Genomic DNA, 18,625 nt, shown 5'->3' with positions numbered 1-18,625 from the left:
TTTAAAACCTACAGTTCTTAACCTACGCATTAACCATGGATATTCCTAACGCATACCAGAACTCCGAAACGTCATGGGAGGCCGACACTAAGGACTGTATACCGCGCAGCCCTACATTCTACTCCCCCCTGGCAAGACCCTCGACACCCCCTACATGTACACAGCCTGAGGACGTGTTTGATGGGGTGGTCAGTACTATTTTTGTGGACACCATCAAGGCCTCTGTAGCCACGCTTTTAGACGTGGTGATTGGAGAATATATACGAGAAAAATGCATCGGTTGTGAGATTAATCACCCCAGCCAGCGCCGGCATCCCTGCCTATACGACCCCCCAAGATACTACTTCTTCAACAATTTTGAGGCGCTGGTGAAAAGACTTTGGTCCTGCCGGTTAATACCATCGCTGGTCAGAGCCCTGGAGGCTATGGGCCTTGTGCCGTCTATCCCCAGAGTTTACGGGGTAACCGAGGCATTCCTACACGAACTGAAGGAGGCGATTCACATCCACGAGAAACTCAAAGAAATCCGACACACCCTGGTGGACGATAACAAATACAGGGAGGCTGTGGTGGCTGACGTGATGACTTTCTGGCTCAATAAACCCCAAGAGACCGAGTGACATTTTTGTTATTTAGATGTAGAGCAATGGGTAACTATGTGTATACGAGGTTAGATAGATTAAACACATTTTTTCTTTTGAGAGAACTTACAATTGTTATGCATCAAATTATTGAAAATAAAGTGAACAATGTATCGTTCTACACAACCCACAATTCCGGGACTAATGTAGAGAGGGTGTTGAAAATGGAACAAATCATGAATCAGGTACGACATGCGGGCGAGTATCTACAATGGACACAAATGGTAACCCGGCTTGGTGGTGATTCTGAAGAACTAGAAATAACCGTGTCTAAGATTTTACTTTATCTGTTTGAAAAGCCATTTAATTGTAACATGTATCATATTTGTTGTTTATATACTTTTATAGCGGATGTGTGTGTTGTAAAAATTCAGCGAAACAAACCTGTTAATCTCAACCAAATATACCGGGTTTTGCATGATGCGGTCATTGAGAAAGCGGGGACATGTATCCTGCAACGAATTCTGAATTGTCTGTATGCGTAAGACATGTTTTCATGAAAATAAAAACCCCCAAAATGAAATTGAACTGTTGTCGTTATTTGAAAGTGGCTCATTAACGTTATTGTACCTCAGAGAGGCAAGAAGGATGGCAGAGCAGATGTTGAAAAACATTTACTATAATCCCGCTAACCCGGGGGCTTATGGGGGTAAGGAACGTTTACAGAGAGCTATAGCCGAAGAAACAGGTAGCCGGTTAAGCGATGCTAAAGTAAACGAGTGGCTATCAGAGCAGGATGCACACACTCTGCATAAACCCGTAAGAAAACATTTTCCCAGAAATAGAGTTTTTTCTACCCAACCAATGTCCCAATTTCAGGCTGATCTATGTGACATGCAGGCCCTTGCAGATAAAAATGAGGGAAATCGCTACATGCTAACGGTTATAGATATTTTCTCTAAAATAGCTTTTGTCAGGGTCTTAAAAAATAAGGGTGGTGCAGAAGTGACCAGGGCCTTTGAATCTATCTTGAAGGAAGGAGGCGCCCCGAAGAAAGTGCAGACTGATGGCGGAAAATAATTTTTTAATAAGACTTTTCAGAAACTCATGAAAAAGCACAATATAGTACATTTTGCTACTGGCTCAGATTTGAAAGCTTCCGTTGTTGAACGCTTTAACAGAACTCTGAAGGAGCGCATGTGGCGCTATTTTACAGCGCACAACACGCATAGATATATCGATATAGTTCAAGATTTAGTAATGGGGTATAACAATAGTTATCATAAGAGTATAAGGATGAAACCCTCAGAGGTCTCTTCGGAAAACTCTTTTCAAGTCTTTAAAAATCTGTATGGTTTGCTCCCCCTTCGCCGTAAGAGAAAAATTAATTTTAAATTCGCTGTGGGGGACTTGGTTCGCATATCCAAGTTGAGGGGTGTTTTCGATAAAAGATACATGCAAGGATACAGTGCCGAGCTTTTCACGATTACAGAATGTCTGCCGCGCATACCCCCGGTCTACACATTAAAAGATTATGACGGGGAAATTATAGAGGGATCTTTTTATGAGAAGGAATTACAGAAGGTACAGGTGGGTAAAGACAAAGTGTTCCACGTGGAGGAGATTCTAGCTCAAAAGAGAGAAAAGGGTCAAAAATGGGTGTTGGTCCGCTGGAAAAACTGGCCCCAAAAATTCAACAGCTGGGTATTAGAGCAGGATGTGGTGGAGGCCTCGGGGTTAATTTAAACCCCCAGGCATGATAAAATACAGCCTCATTCGTGTGTACACCGGAGTGCATAATGGAACACAGCGGCTTCTACCTGACTCTCCCCAGTAATGCGTCCGCACATATATATCGTAATAATCAGAGTTCGAATTATACAACCAATTTTCCAAAGCCTATAGAGTTATCCGAGGCCTGGGAAGTAGGTCTCAGCGAGATTACATACCCCCACAGTTGGTATAATATCAAGGATAAGGACCGGGATTTTTATTTCAAAAAGTTATCGGAACCTGCAAAACATATTAAGTTTAAAAAAGGGTTCTATAGAACCGTAGACAGGCTCGTCTCCGAGTTGAATGAACGCCTATCGCAGAACAGGATGGAAATATTCCTGTTGTACAACCCTATACATAAACGTGTACAAATCTCAGGAGATGCTTCCGGGGGGATAAAGACCGGCGGTAATTTAGCATACATTTTGGGGATGGGTCCCGATAAATGGACGTATGTGACCGATAAATTATTCCCATTCCCCGCGGATATACATGCAGGATTTTACAACATATTTGTGTATACCGACATCATATCCTATCAAAGGGTCGGAGACAGCTGTGTGCCACTCCTGAGAACGGTTCATATAGACGGAAAGGATGGGGACATAGTCACTGTCACCTACGACAAGCCACACTACGTACCTGTAAGCAAGAAATATATTGAAAACATTCTTGTTGAGCTTAAAACGGATCAGAACGAAAACATTGAATTTACTTATGGTAAAACGATTGTAAAAATCCACTTTAGACCCACCAAAACCTCTCTACATATATAAGTATTATATATTTTATATAAGACATTTAAATTAAAATTATGGAACACCGACATCTCGACCCTAACCGGTATGTCTCATACTATGTTGATCAGGTGGGTAATGGGTTACCCGGCTATTATGGTTCCCCCACCATGTATGGTTCGGGGATAGGAGGTATATTTCGTAACCTCTTTAGGATGGTTTTACCGTTCATGAAGAGAGGCCTCAGCATAGCCAAACCGCATTTAAAATCAGCAGCAAAAAATATAGTAAGTGAGGTTGTAGCCAATGCTATGACCCGAAGGGCCTCACCAGATGTCGAGAGTCAAGAAGGCTCAGGGTTGATGATGTTGTCTCGAAGAACGAAAAAGAGGCCTCCGGGTATAAGGCGCAGGCCTGCGCCTAAAAAACGGAGGTTAACGGTTGAAAGAAACTCAGTTAGTCAAAGACGGGGTAAAGTGAGGAGGTCTGGACCAAAAACGGTAAAAAGAATACTCGGAAGTATTTTCTAAAAGAACAAGCAACATGGCTCTTTTACACCGCATGTCCTCTGAAGCTATAAAGACAGAGCTCGATCTTTTCACGGCCCCCTTAACCCAACATTCAGTAGAGAGGTCCAGTTATGTGGAGATAGCCCCACTCTCTGCCATTACAGACAACGGGCCCATAGAGTTTTTTATACCAGGCCACGGTGACAACTATCTGGACCTCAACAACACCTTGGTGCATTTGCGTCTAAAAGTGACCAAAAGAGACGGTACTGATATTGCAAACGATGCCAAAGTGAGTCTCATTAATTACCCCGTGGCCACCATCTTCTCCCAAGTGGATGTGACTTTGGGGGAACGTCTAATCAGTCAAAGCAGTGCCACATACCCATACCGGGCCATCATGGAATGTTTACTCAACTACTCGGAAGACACGCTCAAGACCCAATTCAGCGCAGGGCTGTTTAGCAAGGATACTGCAGGAGCCTCTATGGAATCGTCAGACCCATCCACCGGTGCAAATAAAGGACTGGAGGCACGGGCTCGCTACTGTGCAGAATCTCGAGAGTTTCATCTGCTAGGCCCTATACACTCTGACATTTTCTTTCAAGAACGTTTACTCTTAAATGCGGTTGATTTAAGACTAAAATTAACCAGGGCCAAGGATGAGTTTTGCCTAATGTCTGCAACGGACGGGGACTTTAGCTTAAAAGTGTTGGGGGCCACGCTTTTTATTAAAAAAGTGTCTGTATCTCCGGCCGTTCGTCTGGGTCACTCACAGGCTTTGATGAAAGGAAATGCCCTTTACCCTCTCCAAAGAATTACCATGAAAACCTTTAGCATACCTGTGGGCAGCAGAATCTGCAGTCAAGAAAACCTATTTCTAGGGCCTTTACCGCGATATGTGGTTATAGGTTTGGTTGATCACGCCTCCAATACGGGCAGCTTAAATAAAAACCCATTTAATTTTCAACACTTCAATGCAGAGTATGTAGCTCTGTGTCAGGACGGACGTCAGGTCCCTGCTAAGGCTTTCCAACCGCAATTTAATAACAACATATCTGTGCGAGAATTTTACAATCTATTCCTGGCTACCGGGAGGCATCTAAAAGATCTCTCTTTACCTATTGACAGAAATGATTTTGCAGAGGGTTACACAATGTATGCTTTCAATTTATCCCCTGATGATGACACCTCGGGAAATCTTTCGGTGGTGTCCCAAGGTAACCTCAGGCTGGAGATGCGTTTCCGTACACCTTTAGCCTGTACCGTTAGCATGATTGTTTATGCCTGCTCTGATTCAATCTTGGAGGTGAATAGCCGAAGACAGGTTTTAGTAGATTATTATTAAGGATCGTTGAGCAAAGACATGAATACCCAAGAGTTGGAAGGGCTCATGAGCCGACTGATTGGAAAACAATTTTGCGGCGTGTTGGCTTGTGATGAATTACCTATGGAGAAATGGATGGTGCGGCCTGCCATGTTTATTGTCAATACCCATCCTAAACACATGCCGGGTGAACATTGGCTAGCTGTGACATTAGAAGCGGAAGGAGGAAGAAAAATCTCAACTTTTTTTGATTCCTATGGCTTTCCCCCGGGTTTTTCACATTTCCCTAAATCTATTAAAGAATTTTTGACCAAAAACGGCTCAAAGATATACTACAACACCAAACAGGTGCAAGATAACCTTTCCACAACATGCGGTCACCACTGTGTATTCTATCTATGCCAAAGAGCCCGGGGAGTTTCTTTTGAAGATGTTATGTCTCTTTATAAGGATGATTTAAGAAGTAATGATAAAGTTGTAGCTTGTTTTGTTAGAAAATATCAAAAGTGTTCAAATGTGTATCATTTAAGAACGTGTAATCAAGGCGTATGCTCACGCCAAATGTTTCAAGAATGCCACAAATGTTAAATTGCTTATTTTTTCAAATAAAATTTATTGAATTTAATCATAGTCATTCAAAAGTCATTCAAAAGTCTAACCACCCAGAGAGATCGGGATTAGGGAAAGGTCCGGAGGCGTTCAGGGGGGTAAATGGGTTATCGTCATTCATTTCATAAGGATGCGAGGGTTTTGGGGCGTCTTTAGGGGTGCTGTATTTCGTTGAAGGTGTGTGTTTTAAAGAGTGAATCTGTTGACGAGTCTTATAGTTGGGTACACCCGAGAGGGGTATGTTGAGGATGGCCAGGGCCTTAAGAAACTGAAGCCATCCTGGAGGTCTTCTGTCATCAGCAACCTTGTGGGCAGATGTGGTACTTTTAAGCAAGTCCAGCATATGGGAACCTTTGACAAGCGAGCCCTGAAGGATAAACTCTCCTTTGTCGTTCCAAGTAGCTGCCCCCTTTGAGTCTTTTAGCTTGTTCATAATGTAGCTAACATTTTTCCTGTTACGTGCCGGAACATGGGCTAACATGTCATGCATAACTTTATCTTCAACAGGCGTTTGAGCTTCAGACGGTAAGCTCACAGGTACCGGCATTACAGGGGCGTGGCTCTCGCTAGGCTCGTCATCTTTTAAAGGGTCCTGTAGGGAAATAGTTAAATGGCCTGTCTCTCTCTCCCCTTGTTTCACCAAGGACAAATACCTTTGCAAGAGGTTTGTGTATTTTTGGACCTTATCATAGGGGTTCAAGCCTTTTTGATTCAAAATATCCTTCATGGCCGTATCCAAATCATTTTCCGCTGTTTGTCTGATATTTTCGGGACCCTGCACTTGTTTTTTAAGTCTATCCAACTCTTGTTGTGGCACCAGATACATTTTATTGGCCATCACCCTATGTGTTCAACCCCCACGTCGGGCTGCAATAAGGCTGGTGATGAAGGGCACGGCTATACTTAGTAAAGGTAGAAGAAAACCCCCAGACTGTTGTATGCTATGTCGTTTCTTTTGAAGACTGACCCTTTTATTGGCAAAGAGCTTGATCGCGGTCTTTTGTCTCTTTAATTTTTTCAATTGTGTCAGGGTGAGTGGAATGCGTCCTTTGAGAAGATTCAAAGCAATCTCACATAGGGATAATATTAGATCTGAAGAACAGTGACCCAAGATGGCCTTCCGTTCATTAGATGTAGCCCCAACTAGGCTTCTCAAGAGGGGCAAGTTTCTTTTTAAACGCAGAGACATAGCGGTTACTTTTTAGGTGTGTACGCAGCCGGCCACTCCCACGGAAACAGACCTGTTCGTAGCCTAAGGTGTTCTGGAGTATTTGCTTTTAAATCCACGATTAAATAAGAAAATGGCGCTTTGGTAGCGTCCTCGTAGCTCTCCATAAAGTAGGATTTCCTTCCCGGGTACATCTGCTGAGCTAGAGTGTTAATTTGTAGTTTGTCTCTAGGATTTTTGAACAAAACCATGTAATTGGCGTTCAAACTGATGGTGCGGCTATTTTTACCTTGGTGAAACACATTCTGCACCAAGTAAAGCACAGACAGGTTTCTATGATGAGTATATTGGGTAAATGCTCGGGCAATTTCAGGATGTTCGCTACCTGCAAATAGCATATCGTCCAAAACCAGCAGATTGTTTTTATGAGGAGGTAAAAGTTCATCATCAGACAGGGAATCAGGTATTCCTTCAACAAACTTGATTTTTATTGTCTTCAACAATTCATCATACAGAGGTTGATAACAAGAATAACACCACACAACATTATCAGGCTTTTGAGATAACACATGTTCAGAATTCTCTAAAATACTTTTTACAAAACAAGTTTTACCACTATTCGAAGGCCCTGCGATTAAGGCCGAAAATGGTAGTTGCAACCGGGGGTCAAAACCTTCTACAGCAGTCATTATATCTTAAGCTTTAAGACACCCTGTAGCTTGTAGCATAAGTCTGTAGCCAAAGGGACAATGTGGTCCAGTCAGGCAAAAAGCAGTCTCTCGTCATAGACAACCCTGAAGCTTTTAGTAAGTGGGGGCCTTCCTCCGATGGAAGCCCTTTTTTAGACCTAACAATCTTTTTGTAGGAGCTCAAAATCTCCAAGTCACTATTCCTGTCATTTAGGCACCCCTCGACCAAGCGTGTGACTGATTCAAAGTTTTACACGCGGGGCATTTTCATAGTTTTGAGTCACGCCTGACACACTGCTGCATGTAGCATAAGTCAGTAGCCATAGGGCAATGTGGTCCCGTCAGGCAAAAGCCGTCTCTTGTCATAGACAACCCTGAATCTTTTAGTGAGTGGGGCATTCCTCAGATGGAAGCCCTTTTTATCTCTAACAATCTTTTTGTAGGAGCTCAAAATCTCCAAGTCACTATTCCTGTCATTTAGGAACCCCTCGACCAAGCGTGTGATTGATTCCAAGTTTACACGCGGGGCATTTTCATAGTTTTGAGTCACGCCTTTGGCTTTCAAAACCACGTGATTGTCCTTAGTTCTAAAAGCATAGCTTTTAGGACCACAGGAGGACCATTCGGTGATATGGTCACCCTCTGCGAGTTCACTCGTTAAGCCACCCAGATAGTTGCTGAGTGGGGGGATCCAATCCCCCGGTTTGCTTACATAGACCACAGAGTCTGTGTCGTGGTAAAGAACCCGCCTCTGAAGCTGCTCCATGAGCTTGTACAGTTCAAGTCGGCCATAGGCCGTGGTAAATGCTGCAAGAAACACATTTACATTACCCGGAGGTAGAACCCACTTCTTGTTACGTCGCCATTGCACCAAGGCAATGTCTTGACTCAAGAATGAAAAATGTGAAATTTCGTATTGGTCCGAAAAAACAAATTCCAAAAATTCTTCCGGGTCTTTAATAATCGACGTTGTTAGCATATTACACCTCTGCGCTAATTTGCCCCAAAGCGAGTTTAAGTACAATTTCGACACATTTCGTTTGGTTTTGTTGACCTCTATTCTGTCAGGGTCAAGAAGGATGCCTTCTCTGTCGTGATAGTCTTGAATGTACCTGTCTTTACTCTCTTGATCTGTGACCGATGCAGGATAGCCCGAAGCCATTTGCTTACATCTCAAGAAGGTTTTGATGTACTCTTTAAAAAGAGTGTCTGATTTCTTGGTAAAGTTCCATACTTCAAAGATTTTGGCCACACGATACCCCATCTCTAAAGCCTTAGAGAATTCAACTGTGACCCACACCCCTGTCAGGGCTCTTTCTTGATCTGAGTGATCACATGGGGTTTGCTGTATGTTTTCACTGCATGTGCGACAAAGGGGAAAGAAAAGTTTTCCTTGAGGGCCCCTGTAAGGCAACACAGGTATAAACAAACCCCTAGGAGGGTAGACTGTTGCTTTGATCAGACCAAAATAGTTTTGGGGTAAGTCAAAATCCCGATGAATAATTTCTGGATGCCCTATAGGATAGCATGAGGAACTCATTACATGAGGATAAAGGGATGTAAAATCTACATAGCCTATTGTCTCGTCGGGTTGCGCTACATACCGCAATGTCAAAGCATTGGTACGGCCGCCATACAAGGCCTGGCGCGGTTCCAGGGGCTCGGGGGTTTCAAAGCTGGAAAGGAAGGCTTGAACATTAGGATCAGACTTTTTGAGGGCTGTCCATTCGTGCTCCCACAAAACAACCACTTTTAGACCGTAAGTAGCCTGTAAAGAATCAACTTTGTCTTGAAACTCTTGGTACATTTCCCCAAAAGTCTTTTGGGTTAGGACACACAGGGTCTGGGGCACAAAGCAAGATTTGCAACCATGGAAGAAACAACCGTTGTACTCATACGCGGTCTCAACCCCGTCAATCTGTGTGTAGCCATCTACATGGTAAGAGCCAAATGCCTTCTCCCCTCGATTCAAAGCATGTTGAATAAAAATGTCTTTATCCTGGGCCATATACTCTAACCATTGAATGGACCCACTAGAGTATGACTTGAATTGGCGTCGGTAGTTGTCAGGCGAGGGAATGGCTATTGAAGCGGGCGGCAAATAGTGTGTACGATAGGTTTTCATGCATGCCGATGCAATAGTTGTACAACTCCAGGGGTCAATACCTGCATCTTTGATTACCTCTTCTCTGAATCTGAGGCATCCTTCACGAAGTATAACCACATCATTGTCACAGTATGATTCCATCTCTTTATGGAAATCAAAGGTGCCATGTCTTACTGTCTCGTACCACGTCATGAATCTCTCACGCTCTTTGGGAGACATTTGATCACACCCGTACATTTCAGGGCTGGGATATGCTCCGACATAATGTAGATTCTCATCAGATGTGAAGAAGTGGGGGAACCAACCTTTCACAGAGTTTTCAAAACCCAAGGCCTCTGGCATTTGAGCCAATCGCATGGGTAAGAAGCTTAGACTGTCAATGTATCTCTGGTTGAAGGCTGGGTCTACAAAACACAAGATTTTACTACCTTGAGCTATGACCCAGGGTGCCACGCCTTGCTGTATCAAGGGATTCAGAAGCAGGTAAGAATCGTAGGCTCTAGCATTGTGGGCTATAAACGTGAAGTTTCTGTACTGTGGCTTTCTAAAATGTTTTAGAAAGAGTAGTGCACAATTGGATCCTTCTGCAGACCACTTTTCCCCCTTGAATGTCATGGTAGATACAAAAATAGGCAAATGATCCCCCGATTGCTGATTTGTCTCAAAATCATAGAACACATATTTCTCTGAATGTTCATCTTCAGCCAAGGGCTGAATATAACACTCGTGTGGCACTTCTTGAACCACTTCAGCGTCTCTGCTTTTCAAAGGCCCTTTACAGATTGGACAATGAATGATTCCACACACATGTGGTTTAGGGCTATCTATTTTAAGGTTGTAATTGCAATGACATTTTGGGCATTTCTTGTTAATGGCACAAATGCTTACAGATTTACAGGCCTTAGGGTGCCATGTTTCAATTTTGTGTTTAGCGTAACAGTAGGTCGAACGACATGTGCGGTGGCAATCAGCACAGGGTGTCAAGTTTAAGGGTTGCATTGGGCACTCTGCATCTTGACATACAGAACAGTTATAACGGCACGAGTGCCCCCCCTTTCGGGTGTAGCCGGTATGGCATGATGGACACACATAGGGGGTCCCGAGGAACGCCGTGATGTTGGTAATGGCGTAGTAATGTTCGTTTTGCACATAAAAATACAGAATCTGCGGGTGCGGTTGGGGGGTGTTTTGGAACTTCAAGAGAGATGCATTAGCTCTACTGTGGTACAAAACCACAATCTTGATATTCAGAAGGTTTTCAAATTTGAATATGTCGGAAAAAGCAACCCCCTCATGTATACCGAGACCCACCCCCGTTTGGATCTCTCTAGCCTTTTGCAATGCCGTCAGATCAGTACATCCTGGGTTAAGTAAATGCGCTAGGCCTATTGCAAAACATAGCTTATTATCGGGATTGTGAACGTTTATGAGGTAGGCCCTTTTATTGCTTAGGATTTCCGATTGCATTAGGCTATCAAGCTTCCTTCTCTGCCCACCACCCCCCTGGGGTTGACGTATTATTTGAACTACAAGCTCGAGGGTTCGATCGGCTATGATGGCAAAATTTGACTGAACAAGTCGTTCTAGCAGCGCGGTAAATTGTTCAAGATCTGCTTCGCCATTGGGTAAAATAAGAGATACTGTGTTATGCAGGCTATCTCCACAAAGTTCCAACTGTAGAACATCCCGTGGTTCGCCATAATCTCTAGCCGTCTCTAACAGATCGTTCAGAGTGTCCGTTATCATCATGTAAAACAACGCATAGTCAAGATTCTGATTCACCCATAGGAAATTGAAAAACTGTCGAATCTCTGTATTGTTGAATTTATTCCGGTACACAACCCGGACACGTCTATCAAGACCATCTCCCGCCAGATGTATTAGACAATTTTCCAATTCCCCAAAAACATCTTGTGGCGTTTCAGACTCTACGGACCTGGGCGATATTGGTTGGTCTATCTCTGTTGGGGTTGCCGGGGCCGAAAATGTCTGACTCTCGTTCAGACGATTAATTAAGGTTATGAGGGCTTCGGGAATCTGTGATAACAGGTTTTCATCGGGCCCCCCTGACTCGTTCATGCGATTAATCATTTCTAGGAGTTCGGCTGGAATCTGGGATAATATGCTTTCATCGCACACCCCAGACTCGTTCATACGTGTAATAACTTCTAAGAGTTCTGGCGGGATCTGCGCTAAGAGGCTTTCAACTGTCGCACCTTGTTTCTGTAGTTCGGCCATTTGGATAATTAAGGATGTGCGTTTTTGGGTCTTTTCGGGAATGATTGGTGGTTACATGTATGATTTTAGCGTCTGTATTTGCGTTTTTTAATGGGTTTGCTGTTTAACATGCGGGGAATTGTTCTATGCCAGAATAACATATCGTCTCTGTACTGTCTCTCAATTAAATCACCCACTCGTTTGTATAGCAAAACATTCCTTGATTTCAAAGCCCTGGAAAATAATGTGAAAAACCTTTCTTGTTCTACTGCAGGTACTGATGCCGTAGAATTGACGGGGTCGATAAGGTTGGCCGCATCACAGAAAAGCTGGTCGTCAACATCTGAAATGTCATTAAAAACAGGTCTATCGGTTGTTTCATCGGGAATGTTCGGGGCGCCGGAATCCCCCAGCTCTAGGTGTATGTGTCCGTCTGTGCCGTTTTTCGCCGGGGCTGAGTCTGAATGAAAATAATACATACAAAATTACGTTATTAAATATAAAATATGTTAGATACATAAAATGTCAAATACATTTCAGGTCTAATAATATATATATATTAACAATACATCGTTAAAATACCTAGGCTTTTTTGGCGCTTGTTCTGACGAATTGCTGATACCGAGGGCTCTGGGCTTTTTTCAGCTAGCGTTCCCGATTCTGCAGGGTCTGTCTCCGGGCAGTCTGAAAAAACATTATTTGTCCTTGTTTTAACATATTCTATCAAAAGAGGTATAACTAATAAAAAGACGTATAACACATAACATAAACGTATAATGGTCTCATACCATGTCCTTGGAGCGCCTGCTCGCGAAGCCTCAAGTTCCCGGCCCAGCCGTACTTTTCGGGTGGGGTTGAATCTGAGCAATGTACTTGGGCCACAGTTGTGCGTTGCCTGTTGGGGTCTGGAATATGTCGTGAGGGGGTGGACGTTCCCGGTGAGTTTGAAAAAACGCGCGTACAGAACGGTAGAATTGCATCCATGTCACTCGTGTCCGCTGTCCATAACGAATCCTTTATCATTCTTGGCGGTATGTCGACTGTAAATACATAAAATCGTTTTTAAAATAGTACACACTATTTTTTATATATAAATATTCTTGGGTATGTGTTTAATTGTAAGGACTTACAACGAAAAAAGTCTGATGGCGACTGACTGCCTGATTTTTGAGAGTGTGTATCCCCCTCATGTTGTTCCAGATCAGGTAAACCGTGTAAAAGCTGCGTAAAGGTTTGGGACTCTAGCCACCGTTAGACAATATTAACCGTTATACGATATATATACACTTTTTAACACATATTGGCCTTTGGTCTGAAATACCCAAATAACTCGGGGTTTGTTATTACAATAATATTCAAACAAATCTTAAACTATATTTCTCATTTACTCACCTCCAGAAATATCCATTAGGAGGGCTTTACAGCCTATGCTATCTGTCCTGGCAGTTAAATATTCGGGCCTTTGGGTTTGCGCTAAAGCCGTGCTAAACTTGTTAAAAATAGACGTTCTGTCCCTAACTTGTTAAAGTACGGAATGAGTTTCGAGAGATAGCCTGTATGCAACCAACTGTATGTTTGCTTTAGACCAAAAGGCTGTGAATTCAAAGAACCGTTCTGTCATGCGTTTTGTTTGGGGGGTCCTGGGGGGGCGTTGATTAGATATCCTGGTTTAACCCCGGGCGGTCGGCCGATACCTTGACAGGCCATATGCTGGATAGTTCAAACTTTGGGATTTCAAACGATTCTCTACAGATGGGACCCCATGTTGAACCCACACAAACAAACCCTTTGTTTTTTGAAACGCACACACACACACTCCTGCTGCTCCTTCACACGCACACTCATGCATGCACCCTGATTTTCAATGTCTTTTTCTTCGCGACCGAGTTGGCTGAAGATGTGAAACACCGTTTCGCATAGTTACGGGTGAGATACAGTTTTTAAAACTCCTTTTATTGAATTCCTAAATATTTAACACATACATTTTAACACACTTTATAATTCAACATGTTTTACTATTTCTTACAAATATAGGGTCCGGTTAGCCCTGACCATTATCCGTTTCCAACTCCCCGTCGCAAAGTCTTTTGCCCGCTCCATCGAAGCTCTGGCCGTTTTCACTCCAGGGATAGATCCGCCTTCTGCCTTGTGGGTCTTGGGAATGTCTCAACGATAACCGAGGCCATCGCCGTAATTGTTCCCGATTTTCGAAAAGACTGTCCAGCTTATTCATCAGTGTTCTGAAAATATGGTAATCGCGCCATTTAAAACTGAACATTATTTGGAAAAAATTTACATCCTTGCATGCTTTGGAAGATACATATGATCTGACCGTTTTCGAAGCATTTGCACTATCAAATTGTTCACATGCTAAAATTGTCACTCTGGAGTCCGGGGTATACGCCATTGACGCGATTCTTATGGCCATTATATCACTTCGGCCACAGACCTGTTCTTCCAACGCATATCCGGGCAGCCTTGAAACACTTAGGGCGCGCTCCATTTGACACAGCGCTAGTCTTATTTTAAGCCATTCTCTCATCCTTAGCGCTGGAGAAAAACTCTCGGGTTCTGCACGATAAAAGGGTTGGGACACGCTGTCTGTGAATATCTTAACCGTAGATTCCTCCGGGCTAAAGATGTAAGACATATGCCCGTCGCTTGTACACAAAAAGCCCTTAAAACATTCGGGAGCCTCACGCAAAACATCCTCCAGGCTTTTGTCGTTGGATTCTTGACATGAGCTGCAAAGCACACCGATAATTGCCCTTGTAGACATATTTTAGATGTTTAATATTCAAGTCTTTATTTTAAAAATTGCTTGTTCTGGACATTTATAAGGCATATGCCCAGGACATTCCGGATTCATCAGATACACATATGGGCGATACATCTGGGGGGTCATACCAGGTCCAAAAGTTCAAACACAACAACCACAGTTCAACCAGCCCCCTAGACATCCATCAACTGGAATACTTCAAAGGATGACATAGAGATCTGAAATAACACAAAATAACACGTGACCACGGGAACAGGGGGGACGGGGAGGGGGCACATATTCGGACACGCAAAGGTCAAAATGACGTAAGGTCATCAATCAATCATTTTGACGCGTGCCGTCTACTTTAATCTCTCTCTACTGTCATCCCACGTGGGTGGTGTGTGTGCGTGTGTCACCCACAAGAAGACAGGTGAAGTCACAGTAGCTGGTGGTGTGTGTGTGGTTACTTAAGTGAATAAATAAATTGGGTCCTTGTGAGTCGGCGCTCCCCAGGCCAGCTGCTGAATGTTAAGGAAGTGAGAACTGACAGGATGCTAGCTGTGGCTGTCATCGTGCTTCTGCCGCCCGTATCTTGTGTCTGCGGGGCTAATCTGGGAAGCGTTATAGTGGCAGGGCTAATCACATTAGACCTGTAATTGGTTTGCAATGCGACATGCATCTGGGCCCATATGCTAAATGCTACCTATATAGTGCTCTGGGAAGTTGGAAAGGGCTCAGAGGGTAGAGAGGATTGGCTGTTTTTCAGACTTGTTTCAGCTGGTATTTGCAAAGGAAATGGTACTTTCCCTCAAGTAATTCAACCAAATTGATAACTACCGGTTCTGTGTTGGTGACACTTCATTTCAGGCATGTTTCAACTGGTTTTTAATTAGTATTTACTAGGAAAATGTGTGGTAAGAAGGATTATTTCTGGTGCTTACCCTGAACTGAAGTAATTCGACCGAAGTGGTAACTACTGTACCTGGTACTAACTGGTAGGAAATGGAGGTTTCAACGAATCCCAATGACACTGACATGTAATGTAACATGTTATCATGTAAAGTTAATAGCACGTACATAGCAGACTATAAAATAAAGTTGAACCCTGAATGGTTTTTTTTTAGCAATCCCAGCAAACCGGAAATATTCCCATTAAGTTCAATATAGAGTTATAGTATCTAACATAACATCCCCAAAACATTTAAAGAATGTTTTTGCAAAAAAAAAAAAATCTCCCTAAATGTTTTAAATGAAATTTGTCACATGCGCCAAATACATCAGGTAAATAACAATTTGGTCTTAACTGACTTGCCATGTTAAATAAATAAATAAAATACAACAGGTGTATACTTTACTGTGAAACGCTTACTTACATGCCCTTTCCCAACAACGCAGAGTAAAACAGTATGAACAATTTGCAAAGAAATAGGAACACAATAAAATAACAATAATGAGACTACAGTTGAAGTAGGACGTTTACATACACCTTAGCCAAATACATTTAAACTCAGTTTTTCACAATTCCTGACATTTAATACTAGTAAAAATTCCTTGTCTTAGGTCAGTTAGGATCACCACTTTATTTTAAAAATGTGAAATGTCAGAATAATAGTAGAGAGAATGATTTATTTCAGCTTTTATTTCTTTCATGACATTCCCAGTGGGTCAGAAGTTTACATACACTCAATTAGTATTTGGTAGCATTGCATTAAATTGTTTAACTTGGGACAAACGTTTTGGGTAGACTTCCACAATAAGTGGAAGCTCCTGACAGAACTGGTGCAACTGATTCAGGTTTGTAGGCCACCTTGCTCGCACACGCTTTCACACTTTTTCAGTTCGGCTTTTTGATGGCCACTTCACTACCTTGAATGTGTTGTTCTTAAGCCATTTTGCCACAACTTTTGAAGTATGCTTAGGGTCATTGTCCATTTGGAAGACCCATTTGCGACCAAGCTTTAATTTCCTGACTGATGTCTTGAGATGTTGCTTCAATATATCGACAACATTTTCATGATGCCATCTATTTTGTGAAGTGCATCAGTCCCTCCTGCAGCAAAACACCCCCACAACATAATGCTGCCACCCCCGTGCTTCACGGTTGGGATTGTGTTCTTTGGCTTGCAAGCCCTTTTTCCTCCAAACATAATAATGGTCATTATGGCCAAACAGTTCTATGTTTGTTTCATCAGACCAGAGGACATTTCTCCCAAAAGTACGATTTTTGTCCCCATGTGCAATTGCAAACCGTAGTCTGGCTTTTTAATGGTGGTTTTGGAGCAGTGGCTTCTTCCTTGCTGAGTGGCCTTTCAGGTTAAGTCGATATAGGACCGAACATTCACTAAAACGATGTGCACAACCACCACATAACATTCCCTAAAAGTTCTCATTAGGTTTGCAGGTAATGTATTAACACATTCTGCACCAGTACTATTTCGTAGCAAACCAAAATTGGTTCTTTAAAAGTTCCCAGTACATTCATTAGGTTACGGCAAATGTTGTCATAACACAAAATATGTCCATTCGTGCTGATGATACAATGTTAATATAAAACATCCACCATTCTTATTGGACATGTCCTCTCACCTAACATCCCATGCTGTTGAGATACTCTACATAAGTAAAAATTGTGAGAATCAAATTCGAGCCTGGCGAGAGGGTTACATAGACACACATTTGAATGTAATTCAGAGGGCATTTAATCATACAAACACTTATGCTACACCTCATATGTTGACAATCGACACGTGAGGTTTGAACATGCAGTATGTGCTTTTGAAGCAAGGCCTTTAATCCTCTGCGACACCAGGGAAAGTCTCTTACATCTTATTTTTTAAGTATGTAGACATAGCAGTACGGTCAATTCTATGCTTGTAGGGGGTGCGTACTGGCGGCAGAGAAGTCAGGCGCAGGAGAGCAAAAACGGAGCAGTTTAATAAACCAAACCACCGACTTCGGCCCCCCCCCTTGATGCACGGCTCCAGCAGGGCGCCGACACTGGCCTCGGGGACGAAAAGGAGGGCGAGGCGCAGTTTCCTGTGCAACCTAACTTAAACATTGTATGAATGTCATCATAATTGTGCATATTTTGTGTTTTGGGAACCTATCTCTTGTAATGTACCGACATTGTTCCCACAACCCAATTAAAAGTTTTGGGAACGTTTAAATAAACCTTTCAAAGGAATGTTTTGTGCACCCTAATACAAATATTATCTGATTTGGGATAAGCAGCCTCTGGTAAGACAAGGGGCGGGAAACTATGCATATTTGTAAACAACAGCTGATGCACAATAAGGAAGCCTCAAGGTTTTGCTCGCCTAATGTAGAGTATCTCATGATAAGCAGTAGACCATACTATCTACCTAGAGTGTTTTCATCTGTATTTCTCGCAGCTGTCTACATACCACCACAGACCGACGCTGGCACTAAAACTGCACTCAATGAGCTGTATACGGTCATAAGCAAACAGAAAAACACTCACCCAGAGGCGGCGCTACTCTTAGAGCTACCCCACAACTTTTTGCAATTTCCGCCTGAAGATATACCCAAATCTAACAGCCTGTAGCTGGAATGGCAACTGCTCGGCCTCCAACCGCAAGGCACTACAGAGGGTAGTGCGTACAGCCCAGTACATCACTGGGGCCAAGCGTCATGCCATCCAGGACCTCTATACCAGGCGGTGTCAGGGGAAGGCCCTAAAAGTACAATGTTCTCACCAGCCTGTTCTCACAACCTAATGAAACATTGTGGGAACTTTTAAAGAAAAGATGGAATGTGTTTTGGGAACGTTCTTGTAACATCAGGTGAATGATTTTTACACACAAAAATAAACATTGTAGAATCATCTGCACAACTGGACAGTTTTAGTGTTTTAGAAAAATATATTTGGTGACATCCCCACAATGTTCCCACCAGACTGTTCCCACAACCTAATGAAACATTCTGGGAACCTTTAAAGAACATATTAAATGTGTTCTAGGAACATTCATGCAACATCAGGTGAAGTAGTTCTACAAACATGTAATTATCAGCACGACTGGACATTTATTGTGTAATCAGAACATTTACCACTACTCACAAACTTTCACAGAACTAAATTAGTTTCTCTCCCTCCCTCTCTCTCTGCTGGGAGTGTTTGGTGCAT

At 42.8% G+C, this 18,625-nt stretch overlaps 1 protein-coding gene across 2 annotated transcripts; it reads right to left on the bottom strand.

The window, feature by feature from the left end:
* Window positions 1-7,173: 7,173 nt before the first annotated feature.
* LOC110515264 lies at window positions 7,174-13,636 on the bottom strand. Of its 2 annotated transcripts, XM_036964535.1 has the most exons (5): window positions 13,113-13,636; window positions 12,851-12,941; window positions 12,509-12,760; window positions 12,303-12,404; window positions 7,174-12,180 (listed from the first exon to the last, which is right to left on the bottom strand). In XM_036964535.1, exon 5 carries the CDS (start codon window positions 11,739-11,741, stop codon window positions 7,710-7,712), a length of 4,032 nt encoding a protein of 1,343 aa, XP_036820430.1. In that variant the 5' UTR covers window positions 11,742-12,180; window positions 12,303-12,404; window positions 12,509-12,760; window positions 12,851-12,941; window positions 13,113-13,636; the 3' UTR covers window positions 7,174-7,709. The 2 variants fall into 2 exon arrangements, with proteins under 2 accessions (XP_036820430.1, XP_036820429.1); XM_036964534.1 differs by having other exon boundaries at window positions 12,851-13,636.
* Between the last annotated feature and the right edge of the window lie 4,989 nt (window positions 13,637-18,625).

This window comes from Oncorhynchus mykiss, chromosome 26 (assembly GCF_013265735.2).
Source record: "Oncorhynchus mykiss isolate Arlee chromosome 26, USDA_OmykA_1.1, whole genome shotgun sequence".
Taxonomy (NCBI): Eukaryota; Metazoa; Chordata; class Actinopteri; order Salmoniformes; family Salmonidae; genus Oncorhynchus; species Oncorhynchus mykiss.
Note: the sequence above shows the minus strand (reverse complement) of the source record. Positions and strands in the feature narration are given on the sequence as shown.